We start from the raw sequence: 12,711 nt of genomic DNA on the forward strand, positions 1-12,711 counted from the left end.
TAAGATCGACGGTGTGCTCATTAAAATTTTCCTCAAAACAATCTCAATATTTCCGTACCTTATGAAAGCATCCCTTTGTAGGGTAACCACGATTTTTCCTGTAATAAAGTAGTTTATTTTTAAAAATTCCAATTTCTGCTCGTAATAGCAGTTTAGGTATAAGGCAAACGGATCTCGATTAATTGTTATTTTTGTGGTAACCGACCACCAATATATAAAACTACAACGATTAATTTAAGTAAAAACTGCCTTAAGATATGTCGTTTTTTTATTGTTTTTCTTTTTTAATTTAACATTTTCATTTTTTTTTTACTTAAACCATTACTCATCGAATTAATAATATTATTTTACTTAAATTAACTTAAATAAATACGATACAAAATCGGTGTATGTCGTTTATGTCGTGTTATAAGTTGTTGGTAGTTGCTTTTGTTTAGTTCCATTTTAGTTTCATAAAATGCTTTTTTAAGTCACATAATTTTCTTTTTCAATAAAATAACTTAAAGTTTTAAATAATTATAACAATTTGAATTTTTAATAACTAATTTTGCTTTCAAGTCTTACTTCAAAGTCAGCTAAGCCTCATTATATCTTATACAATATATGTATATGTATAATATAATAATATATGTATTTATTATATTAAATATAATAATATATGTATTTTTACTATAAAATTAACGCTTTTATTTCACTCGTTCAAAAGCAATCACATAATATTTTATTTTTGGTATATATTTCTGTATATAACAACCGCTCTGAGTAGTCTAGTAAGTCTGGTGCGTGTAATCTCCTAAAACCCCGACGGTTTGCGGAATCGATTCCCGCTCGGGATGGATATTTGTATATGTACAAATATTCCTATTCAGTTTGGATGTCTGTCCTTGCGGGTCTTCCCACTGTGCTTCGAAGCTGAAAGCCGTGGATCCCGGTTGTTATCATAAAATATCTGATAGCGATCGTTACTTATAATAGGGAACATATCCGCCAACTCGCAGTTGCGCAGAGTGGTAGATTAGGCTCCAATCCATCTCCTACATGGAGAAAAAGATCTAAGCCCAGCATATATGTATGTTGCAGACTGAATCATATATTTCTGCACAAGAATATTGATAAATATTTGTTAAAGTATTTTCTCACGGCGACACATCGTTACTTGATTACTTAGTTATTATATAAAGTGTAATACAATCACTGAACAATATTGGTTAATTATTTCAAAGCATTTGCAAATCGCTTTACACGAATGCTAGCAACGTTTCAAATTCAGCGCTAAATAATAAACAGATCCCGGTAAGTCACTAAAGACCCGGTCTCCAGTTGTAATTCGGACAACGGATTAGCTTTGCAAGCTCGTAATACCAAGTGCTTTGGGTAAAATTACACTTGAAACGAACTAGTTTAGCTAATAATATATTTCTTAAAGAAATTAGTTTTAATCATAAACCTTCTTAATAAAAACGTCTTATCAAAATAAATGAGTGTCGAAATAACTTAGTAATGTGTAGGAATCCGAAAACATTATATATAATATTTTACAGTACAGCAGTGAATAAATTAAAAAATATAATTTTGAATAAAGATTAAAGTCAATAATCTAGCAGTAATCATTGTCGTCCTACCGCGTAATCTCTGTGCTTTACCGTAAGTCCATTTAATCATCTAACAAGCCCCGGTAAAGAAAACACTGCAAGCGCTCGAGCTCCTACAAGCCAGATTTGCTTAAATTATTCAAAGCAGTATGCGCAACATACGTGAGTTTGAGGTTTATTGCTTCACATGTAACTATTGAAATTTAAAACGATATATATATAAATGGAACGTAACATCCTCGTGACAATATAAAAATCTAAAAAATAAGAAAGTTAATTATAAAATCCAATAGAAAAAAATATGTATTTGACAATTTCAGTATTTATTTAATAGCAAATCTAAAATCTAGTGCCTCATTCATTTATAATTATAAATAAAAATTAAATAACTAAATGCCTTGCATGCATTATAAAAAATACAGTCAATACAAGCCAACACGCCCTGGCCACACATTTGAATAATATGTAGGTAATATACACATATATTTATCATGAGTGGGGGTCCGATTCGCGTCGTCTAAGATTCAGCTAGTATCTATAACTACTATCACACCTCACGAATTAATTACATTTATTTGATTCTCGTCATGTTGTTTCAGACGGAGATTTGCTCAAGCGCGCTCACAGACGTCATCCACGCCGTTATCAACGGAACCGACGGTTGCCTCTTTTGCTTTGGACACGCAGGACTAGGTGAGCATATTCTTATATATAATTATCATAAGCATACATACTTAAAAGCTTATATATTTTAGTAAGATTGAAGAGGTTACTTTATAGGTAACGTGGTATAAGCATGCAATGACAGAGAAAATGTAACATTTAAGTCACACACACAAACAGACACCTTAATTCCGCTTAGTATACTTATTAGTATGATTAGCCCGTTGGAGCAGTTTGTAGTAACCCTGCATTCTGCTCCGGGGTTTGTGAGTTCGATTCCCACCCCGGGTCTGGGTGTAATATATATTTATTTACAGTACAGTCGTCTGTTACCAACACACACAAGCATTGAGTTGTTTACTTTAGGAATAGACGACCGTGTGTGTGTGTGTGTGTGTGTGTGTTGTAGATATTTATTTATTATGTATTTAATTGAGTCTTTAATTTAATTTATTAGTGACGTGGCTACAATTCAACGAATTTTGTCCTCAATAGTATTTCACTTGAACATCTCGATCGCACATTGCTGTAGGGCCTATAAACTACTATCCTATACTCTAACAATGCCACATTCTCAGTCTTTTCAAGTCCTCTCACGGTCTTTTCAATGTATCCTTATTTATTTAAAATATGCAAGAGTCACATATTGTATGAAAAAAAAATGCGAAAGAAGTTTCTCGAACATTATAAAATTTTATTATATGAAAAATATAAATCTTATTTCCTCACACCGTGTTAACTAAATCATTTTGGAAAATTGTTTACAGAAGCTGTTTTTTTTTTAATATTATTTTTCAAACAAAATTTTATTCATGCACTTTCATTAGGTGAATAGAAAAACTTTATTTTCCTAATTTTTTTAATTGTATTGGATATAAGGAATATAGTATTTACGTTTGTATTTATTGAACAAACTTAATGTTCTTTTTTTTTTCATTATGTTTTTTTTTTAATTATCATGTTTTTGGTTTATCTGTCACATTGAAATTGCACGCTCATTTTATACTTTGACACTCATCCACTACACATATATTGACTAGCCCGTTGGCGCAGTTTGTAGTGACCCTGCTTTTTGCTCCGAGGGTTGTGGGTTCGATTCCCACCCCGAGTCTGGGTGTAATATAAATATTTATTTATATATTTATATATGTATTATTTATAAGTATATTTATCGAAAAAAAAAAAAATATGTAGCTATATACCAGTCGGCTGTTACCTATAACACAAGCATTAAGTTGTTTACTTTAGGAACAGACGACCGTGTGTGTATTGTGTAGATATTTATTTATTTATTTATTTATTATATAGTATATCTTATAAACACGAACGTGCCAATTCCGCGTAAACTCGGGGTTTTCTTAGTTACATATACAATAATTTTATAGCTGTGTGGCTACGGTATTAAAGAATATAGCCACCCCCTCTCTTCCCATAAGTGTCGTAAGAGGCGACTAAGGGATAATACAGTTCCACTATCACCTCGGAACTTATAAAGCCGACCGATGGCGGGATAACCATCCGACTGCTGGGTTTGAAATACACAGGCCTAGGACGAGCAGCAGCGTCTTCGGTGCGACAAAGCCAGCCCTGCGGTCACCAACCTGCCTGCCCAGCGTGGTGACTATGGGCAAAACATATGAGTTCGCGCCATTTTTGGCCCGAACTGATGTGATGGCTGATGTGATGATGATGATGTGATGAAATTTTAGCAATACTCAGCGTAGTTAAGAGGGAAGGAGTTCTCACAATTTTTTTGTTTATAATATGCATATGAATAACATTCTCCTATGTATGAATAATGTAGATTTTGAATTTATTGTTTTTGTCAATAAAAAAATTAGTGTGCTTTAGATCACACGACTGAAATAAAACTTACGAAACGTAACTCTCTTTCTCCTTCTATCTTCACTAACTTATATCTCCCACTCCACTTCCGTTTGCATCACACAATCACACTTTTCATAACGCTCCCATCACGCATTCAACAGCTTACTACCCAACGCTTCTTAGTCAAACGTACGTAAAGAAATTTTATTTCAAAAAACCCTTTGTTAATAGTAACCGATTGAGTTTTTTTTTAGGTTTTCTTGATTTGAATCCAAAAAATTTCATTTCAATAAAGAGATTTCTGATTTAATTTTGTTTCAATAATCGAATTTTTATGAGTGGTAAACATTTTAATATAAGCAAATTGGTGTATCACTAAAGAAATAACACGTTCCCAAATTTTGGATTTACCGTAAAATATTCAGTCTGTAAGCCTGCAAGTTGCACTATTTATAAGACAACCGCCGTGAAACTCTGGCGAAGATTTGCATCAAAATGGAAGGCGGTAACAGTTAATTGAAACTTTAATACTGGATGGAGCAACTTATCTACTTAAACTAGGTGGTAAAAGGAGTAGTGTATCTTTTAATTAAAAATAAAATTAGTTTAAAATTATCGACTTTTGATAATAGTAATATAATTATTTATATATAAATATTTGATAACTTTATTTCAATAATTTCTTCATTTCTTATTTATATCGTGATGTAATATAGGCTATAAAATGTCGAAATACGATCTTATGAAGCGGTTAGTAATAATCCCGTTATCGTCAAAAAGACTGTATGGGTGAACTTTGAAGTGAATGTTTTGTTTTTTATTGATTTTATTTATTTTTTATGCATAATTTAAAAAAAAAATATTAGCATTCTGCACTCCTTCTCTATAATTATAAACTATAAGTGTGCCAAAATTTCGCAGTTGTATATACCGCATAACTTTCTACTGGATGTACCGATTTTGATCATTCTTTTTTTGTTAGAAAGGGGATATCCCTAGTTTGGTACCGTGATAAGTAAACCAGGATCTGATGATGGGATCTTAGAGAAATCGAGGGAAACTCTCGAAAATCCACAATAACTTCTTACTAGGTGTACCGATTTTGATAAATTTTAATTTTATCGAAAGCTGATGTTTATCATGTGGTCACATATAAATTTTATTGAGATCTGATAACTACTTTTTGAGTAATCTTTGATAACACGTAGTTACTTGACTTTTTTTTCGTCGATCTCCCTCCGCGCAATTTTCGTAAAAACAGGTAAAACTTTTTGCTTCACGTATGAATATATAGAGATTATACACTAATTAATAGGCAAATAATTTTCGATTTTCTTCGAATTTGGTATTTTCTTCGAAAGTAAAAATTGTACCTATAATATACCACAAATTGTACAGTAATAGTAATAAAGATGATAGAAATTCTTTTCATTCCCTAGACGTCTGAGCTCATATGAAACTCTCACATTCAGTTGACGCGAGCTGCCAAAAGGAGAAATCATTTATCTTAGATACGTTACCTGAATAAGTAGAAGGTTCAATTTTATATTGCTTTGTAAGGTTATTTTAAAATACTTGCATTTTCGTAGTTGTAAGATTGTCAGAATTATTAACGTTTGCGGTGACTGCTAAATTTTTTTAATTACAGGGTGATCTTTCAAAGATGATTTATATGATTAGTTGATTAAGCTTATAACATCCTACAGCGAGACATACGTCTTTCTCCATATATAAGAATGGTCATAACTCAATCCATCACGATACTCTATTGTGGGTCTATTGTGGTCTATAATAACAACCATGTTCTCTGAAGCACAGTGGGAAGATCCTCAAAGACAGACACCCAGACCGAAAATCAATCTAAAATTATATTTTATATTCTAAAATTCCGAATGAAATCGAACCCACAGCAAATGGTTTTTCGGATACTACGGATGTAAAATAAAAAGAATTCAGTGATAATAAACATTAAAAAATCAGCACACAAAAGCCCTGTCCTTAAAATGAAATAAAATACACTTAAACGATTTTCTTAATAAATGAGAAGATATTATAAACGACTGGCGCCGACAATGTAAGTCTTACTCAGCGGCGAGGATTAAGGTTTTAAATGCAAATTGAATGAAAGCCGCGGACGGAAGTTAGAGGGAACGTGGCTGGAATCCCGCGGAAACCTGACTTACTGTATCATCCTGCTTATTTTGGGGATCGGCCCGCGGAGTGAATAATTAGAAGCTCGTTTTAATTACATCGGCGAGGTATAGGTGACGTCGGAATATTGCTGAGGATGTGTCGTAAATTGGGTACAATGGAAATTTATGTACCGAATTTAACTATGAGTGGTTACACTACCGAGTTTTAATGTAATGATCATAAATTTAAGTCTGTTTTACTTTATTAACTTAATGCGGTAAACAGAAATATAATTAACGATAAAAAAATTGTACCTTAGAAACTTTCCCCCGTCTTAGAAAGTCCTCCTGTGACCACGGTAGTATCCGAAACGTCGGGCATTAAAAAAAATAAACTACGATAAAATTCGAAAAACTTGTTGCATTATAATGTACCTTAGAAACTTTAATTTTACTAAAATATTAAATTTTCAATATTATATTAACTAAAATTTAAATTTTTCTTTAAACGACCTGTTTGCTAATATGATGCTACAACCACTTAGTGTAAAATAATTATTTGTTATAATAGTGTGTGAAAACACCTAGAACGTCTGCTTTTGTACATATTTATTGAACACAATTCAGTAATACCTGCATCCTTTGTTTATATAGATAAGGTTTCTATAAACTAATTATCAAAAATTGTATGTCATATTAATAATTCCAGATATTGACCACATACATATATGTGTACCTATAGTATAAAATGTATGAGTTTTATCTTATATTATTTTATCCAGGCAAGTCGTACACAATGTTGGGGCGACCGGAATCTTCCGCTTCACTGGGTGCTATACCATGCGCTATATCCTGGCTGTTTCGCGGCATCTCGGAGCAGAGACACAAATGCGGTACCCGCTTCTCCGTGAGGGTGTCTGCTGTTGAACTATGCACTAATACGAATCAGATACGAGATCTCTTGGCGCCATACCAAAATGGTAAGTTAATTATTATCTATGAATGATTTTATGTCTGAAAAGTGGAAAAGTCACTAAACTATGTATACTATACCTTAAATGTGAGCATCATTAGTAACAGTAATTTGAAAAGTATATTATATTTTACAGGTACAATAATGTTTCCCCTTAATGTAATTTAGCATTAATTAGATGGGTAAAATATTAAATAATATATCTTTTTACCAGATACCGAACAGTCACCAGGAGTATACCTTCGCGATGATCCTCTTTTTGGCACACATCTACAAAATCAGTCAGAGCTTCGTGTACATAGCGCTGAGAAAGCAGCATTTTATTTAGATGCAGCGTTAGCAACACGCGGAACGAGAGAAGAGGGAAAAGACAGTCATCTACTGTATACATTACATATTTACCAGTACAGCGTCGGCGGAAAAGGTGCAGGTAAGAACTTAGAATTTTAAACTTCAATTGTTGTACAATTCTTGTATTATATTATTCTACTTTGGGTTAGAATAATACCTGAATATTCTTGAATTTTTCTCCTAGATATAAAATTATATACAGATTAAAAAAAAAATAATGCATTTATTTCATAACTAATAATTGTAACATTATTCTTTTAAAATAACTTCAATATAGTTATTGACACTGTACCGCTGATTTTTTGACTTAAAAGTAACTGAATCTTTGATTAATCTCGTTCAGGCAAATGTCTAGAGCCTTCTCTGTGGAATTTAAAATAACAATTCGTTTTTTATTTACAGTTGCCGGAGGCCGAAGCCGTTTGCACTTGATAGATTTAGGGAATTCCGAACGAGGAAAAACCAACGGAGGTATACCATTATCGGGGCTTGGGAATATACTTCTTGCAATATTTAATGGCCAAAGACATTTGCCATATCGAGACCATAATCTGACACATGTTTTAAAAGAATGCTTAGGCTCCTTGACATGTCACACCGCTATGATTGTCCATGTCTCTCCCAATGTTCAAAACTATTCCGACACTTTAACAACATTACAGTTGGCGTCTAGAATACATAGATTACGAAGAAGAAAAGTAAAATATAGTTCAAACAATAACACTGGGTCTGGGGGTAGTTCTGGTGAAGACGCCTCGAAACCAAGTAGTAGTGAACCTGACCCCTCAAGTAGTGACCTATCAGCCGATACAGTAATTTATATTGGCCCTTTAGATGATGCAACTGATGGCGAGCACCCGCCAGTTTATATACCAAATATCAACTCTGGTGACAATAGGTGTGTTTTAAGTAAAGCTTTAAAAGGTTCAGCAGCTGAACAAAAACACAAATCATCTCTGTCTAAGGTTGTAGAAGAAAAAAGTCCTGTCCACAAACTTCATTCATCACCAAAAGCGTCACCATTGAAAAACGTAACGCAACCTAATTTCACACCAAAATCCTCACCCATACATACATCTTCATTAAAAGGCACACCTATGAAAAAACAAGGTTCCAAACATGGTGAAGAAGGAAAAAATACAAGCGACGAACAGTGGATCGATGGCCCTAGAATATCAAAGTCAAAACTAGTCGAAGCAAGGCATATAATCAAAGAAACACAAGGTAAAAAGAGAGAGACTTGGATAGATGGTCCTATGCAAGAAACTAAAATTCCACTACAATTTGAATCAGTACCAATTCAACCAAATGCGCTCCCATTGCAGATGGGTGTACTTAACTCGCTTGGAAACGAAAGTATAGGATATGGATATATGGACAACCACAAGAAAAATATGATAAAAAAATGGGTCGAAAATCAAACTTCTCAAATTCATAAGTCCAGGCATAGCTCTCCCAGTCATAAAGTTCAGCAACCTCATAAAGAAGGCCAAAAGTTACCCGAAGAAGTAGAAACGATACATAGAATGGAAATTAAAGATGCATCAAGAAGAATTCACGTAGAAGAATCTACTATTAGAACAGGATTAAAGGCTGGTTCAAAGGGTATGGTAATCGAAGAGGAAAATGTTGGCCCACCTGATCTCAATTCTGTTCGAAAGTCGTCCAGTACACGATCATCTGCAAAAAATGAACCCGATGAAGATGACGATAGTGAAGAATTAGCAGAAATACCACCAGCACTACCCTTAATGAACCCCAGTAGCCTAAGTAGTCGAGAAGTGTCAATGGAAAGCTTGGATAGTAAATACAAAGAAAGAATGAGAATGGACGATGATCTAGTTTCTACTCATAGCAGAGATATTGATTTGCACGGAATGAGTAAAGGCCCAGCAGATGATGAAGAAGATATTCTAGAAATTATAGAAGTTGAAGAGCCATTAGAGCCAGTTCCGATGCAAGATTGTTGTCTACAAGTTACAGAGGAAGATATTGCTTATTGCATGGGTTACTCTGACCATCATTTTCTAGATATGGAACGAGAAGATGGCGAAGACCATCCCCTTAGGATTTTAAGTCAAGAGAATTTAACTGTTGCTTCAACTTTTACAGATACACTTTCCATGTACAGTGAAGTTGAAAGACAGATAAGAAACGAAGCATATCTCAGACAAACTATAGGATTCTATACGCACAATTTTGGAGATCATCCGCCAGACTTAAACCCGCACGAAAGCTTACCTTCGTCACGCTCAAGGTTAGAGGAACTAATGGGCTTAACAGAGTTATATGGTTCTCGTAGAATGTTAGACAGTAGTAGTAATATACCAACTCCTAGAATTAATCCTCAATTTCAATCACTTTCAATGTGTAACGTTAGAGATACTGAAGATTATCACGGCGATGGATCTGTTTACAGTGAACCTGCATATCGACCAAGTGATAAGATTTGTGATAGTTGCAAAAGAACTATGTCGAGACCAGGCAGCGCAGTAGGTGAATGTGAGGCATATCATGATTTAAATATAGCACATAATGATGCATACGGCCCTTTTGAGAGATATAGATCTAATGACATTACGGATGCCCGAATAGCTTCTTTGAGGCACCCAGATGGAGCATCTGATCCTAATTTAAGAGAAGAAAACCGGATTCCTGGTAGTGGAGCTCCATCTAATAATTTTAAAGAACTTAAATCAAATTTACATCTAGAAGTAGCACCACCGGTTGTTACTACTGAACCACGATCAGAAAAATGTGAAAAAGGTGATAAAAATGTAGCGAGAGTAGCAGCAAGTTGTAAACCAGATGGATATGACAGTGGGCATGAATCTACGCCCAGAACTGGTAAACACAGCCCTGCAGCAACTTCGAGAAGAGCAGAATCTGGATATGATTCAGTTCCAAGAGATTCTGATGCGTCCTCCTTAGATTCATACCCGACTCGAAGAGCAGCGGTCGCAAGAGCGCACGCAAAAAAACATACAACAGCTAAATATAAGCAACACAGTGACCGATCATTCTGTTCGTGGCTACGAAACCCTTTCACCTGCAAATATGCGGACACCGATCCTGAAATTAGTGACTTTTAACAATAATTTAAAAACTATATATTAGGTACAAAATCGTACATTTACATAATCTTAAAATCTAAATAGTTATATCATTAAGCTACGTTACCGAATTTAATCTGGAGACTGCTTTTGTACTCTAGACGTACTCGTATTTATACAACAAAAGCTTTGGCACTGATCCAATGAGGTTACCACTGTATTTTTCTAAACCTTATGAAGCTTCTAGTTCTGCTCCGAAATATATTTTTAAAGACGTACTTAGTGAATTTATTGAATTGATAAATGTAACACATTTGTAAATATTAAAGACAGACGTGTTATGCAACGAAAACGAATCGACCCATTTATAGTGTACTATTTCTGCTCATTTTTTGTACTTTTATATAATCATCGACATCATTTTTAATTGGTACGTTTCTATTAATCGCAACTGTTGTATAAGCTTTTTATAAGAATTGTATAAAGAAATAAAAGCAAGAGTCTTCCTCCGTCTTCCCCGCCTCTGTTGTCGCATTGTGAAGGCACTGCGATGTTCTCAACGTTTACTAAAATACTGATTGATCTTCTAAAATGTTTTGACGCATTTTTTCCAATCACTTAAAACATTTTTACTAAAACTTTTATATGTATATTTTTTAAAACTGATGTTGATTTTTAAAATGCCATTATCAAAGCATCTTTCAACATGTCCTTGGAATATTTCATTACATTTTTTTATTATATTAAGTGAATGGATCGAATGTTATTTTATATTAATATAAAAAAATTATCTAGTAATAAGACTGTTGTGTCATTGGCCATGTTCTGAATAGCTTTAATATTTTATTGTCATCTTCAAAATCGACGAGACAGTTTGTAAATAATACTCGAATGCAATCACTATGGCTTTATAAAATGTTGGTAAACTTAGTTATCGCTTTATTGTCAATGTTCTGTTATAAACCATTTAATATTATATAAATATATATCGTAAATTCTACTATGCGTTCGTATTAGTTTAAAATAAAATGTTCAATTTGAACTGAAACATGTTTTGTTTTTATTTTTTCATCATCCTTTTTCTCATTCAGCCACGTTAAATATTCATATTCTAAAATATATATATCACAACTGGTAAAAAGATTAGTTTTACAATTCATAACTTAAGAACTAAATATTTACACATAGTTATGGTACAAATCATGTCTGCGTAGAATATTTCAATAAATTTTCACAATCTTTTATTATCTTTTCGTATACAAAGTTTAATGAGTAAGAAATTAGAAGTATAAAAACATTTTTAAGCAATAAAATTCAAATGAAACATTTACACCAGCCTACCAAGCAGCAAACCTCATGAATAAATAACGTAAAACTTGAAACTCTACCCTTGGTAATTCGAAAATCTTATGGGATACAAACTTTATCCCCATGCAAAAACTTTTAAGGGGAGCCCTATTATCTTTCATTTCTCATGTAATTTAACATTCTCCTTACGCCTCGGGTGAATCATGCTATCAAACACTACGTTACCCTCTTTAGGGGTGACAACTTTTTTCAGAAATCTCCCAATAATTTGGCAAAGTGGCAGCTGCTTAGGCCATAACGATTATCGGGCGCTAAAAAGATTTTCGTTTACGTTCACTCGCTGAGATTTTAGGGGAAAACCGATGTCATTATGAATGCCATTAGCCTTCGTTTCTGTAGAGAAAACTCGAGCAAGCGTAAGTGTACTCCACTGTATAGTATGAAATTGTGTTAAAGTGTGAATCTATGTATGGCAATCTCGATTTCTCTGGGATCCCATCATCAAATCCTGGTTTCCTTATCATGGTACTAAACTAGGAATATCTCCTTTCCAACAAAAAATAATAATCAAAATCGGTACATCTAGTAAAAAGTTATGTGGTATAATACAACGTAGGTCGACGAAAAAAGCTTCAAGTAAAAACGCATTATTAGATTTAACTCAAAAAGTAGTTGTTAGATCTTAAATAAATTTAAATAGGACCAAATGACACACAGCACCTTTCGATTAAAAATTTTTTAGTCGAAATCAGTCCACCCGGTCGAAAGTTCTGATGTCACATACATAAAAAAACTAATTCGAATTGAGAACC

At 33.5% G+C, this 12,711-nt stretch overlaps 1 protein-coding gene across 1 annotated transcript in view; it reads left to right on the forward strand.

Annotated features, from left to right (window-relative positions):
- Window positions 1-10,630, forward strand: part of LOC123656074 (kinesin-like protein CG14535) — a 190,876-nt gene extending 180,246 nt beyond the window's left edge. Inside the window, exons 7-10 of the mRNA XM_045591798.1 lie at window positions 2,192-2,285; window positions 6,997-7,194; window positions 7,402-7,617; window positions 7,941-10,630. Of these exons, the coding sequence (XP_045447754.1) occupies window positions 2,192-2,285; window positions 6,997-7,194; window positions 7,402-7,617; window positions 7,941-10,630 (3,198 nt within the window). The remainder of the gene's footprint in view (window positions 1-2,191; window positions 2,286-6,996; window positions 7,195-7,401; window positions 7,618-7,940) is intronic.
- The last annotated feature ends 2,081 nt before the right edge of the window (window positions 10,631-12,711 follow it).

This window comes from Melitaea cinxia, chromosome 8, assembly GCF_905220565.1.
Source record: "Melitaea cinxia chromosome 8, ilMelCinx1.1, whole genome shotgun sequence".
Taxonomy (NCBI): Eukaryota; Metazoa; Arthropoda; class Insecta; order Lepidoptera; family Nymphalidae; genus Melitaea; species Melitaea cinxia.